The sequence below is a fragment of the Chinchilla lanigera genome, unplaced genomic scaffold (genome assembly GCF_000276665.1).
Source record: "Chinchilla lanigera isolate Chin_1 unplaced genomic scaffold, ChiLan1.0 scaffold00049, whole genome shotgun sequence".
Classification (NCBI taxonomy): Eukaryota; Metazoa; Chordata; class Mammalia; order Rodentia; family Chinchillidae; genus Chinchilla; species Chinchilla lanigera.
In genome coordinates, this window is record NW_004955450.1 from 11,802,211 (window position 1) to 11,802,696 (window position 486).

The window sequence follows — 486 nt, forward strand, 5'->3', positions numbered from 1 at the left end:
ACGGCAGGCCCGAAAGAGCCGCGGCCTCGGGTGGCGGCCGGGCCGGCCGGGGCCGCACTCACCGCTGCAGCACCAGGACGACGGGGAGCCGTTGGGGAACTTGGCGGAGTCCGGGGCGATGCAGACGCTGGAGCTGAGGTGCGGACACTCCATGGCCACGAGAGCGGCGGCAGTGAGGACCACAGCTGTGGGGGCCAACAGGCTCTAGCGGCTCCGTCTGGGGTCGCTCCTCGCCGGGCGCTCGGCAGACGGCGGCGGCGTCCCGAGCCCTTGCGTCAAAGAAAGCGAGGGCTTCCGGACGCCGCGTTTTCTCGCCGGCCGTCTCCCGGCGCCCCGCTCCGGAGAACGTGAAATTCCGGGATCCGGGTTCTGCCGCCGCCTTTAGACTGCAGGCTTCCGCCTTCCCAGGCTGGCCACGCCCCCTAGCGCAGGCCCCGCCCCCGGCCCCGCCCCCGGCCCTCGCGCTGGGTGGGGGACCCGCGGCGC

The 486-nt window shown here is 74.5% G+C and overlaps 1 protein-coding gene across 3 annotated transcripts in view; it reads right to left on the reverse strand.

The window, feature by feature from the left end:
• The window catches only part of Usp3 (ubiquitin specific peptidase 3), a 73,030-nt gene extending 72,778 nt beyond the window's left edge, over window positions 1-252 (reverse strand). For 2 of the 3 annotated variants that reach the window (XM_013518846.1, XM_005393775.2), the window contains exon 1: window positions 63-252. In XM_013518846.1, the coding sequence (XP_013374300.1) occupies window positions 63-153 (91 nt within the window). In that variant the 5' untranslated portion in view covers window positions 154-252. The remainder of the gene's footprint in view (window positions 1-62) is intronic. The other variant, XM_013518845.1, reaches the window with a different exon arrangement.
• Between the last annotated feature and the right edge of the window lie 234 nt (window positions 253-486).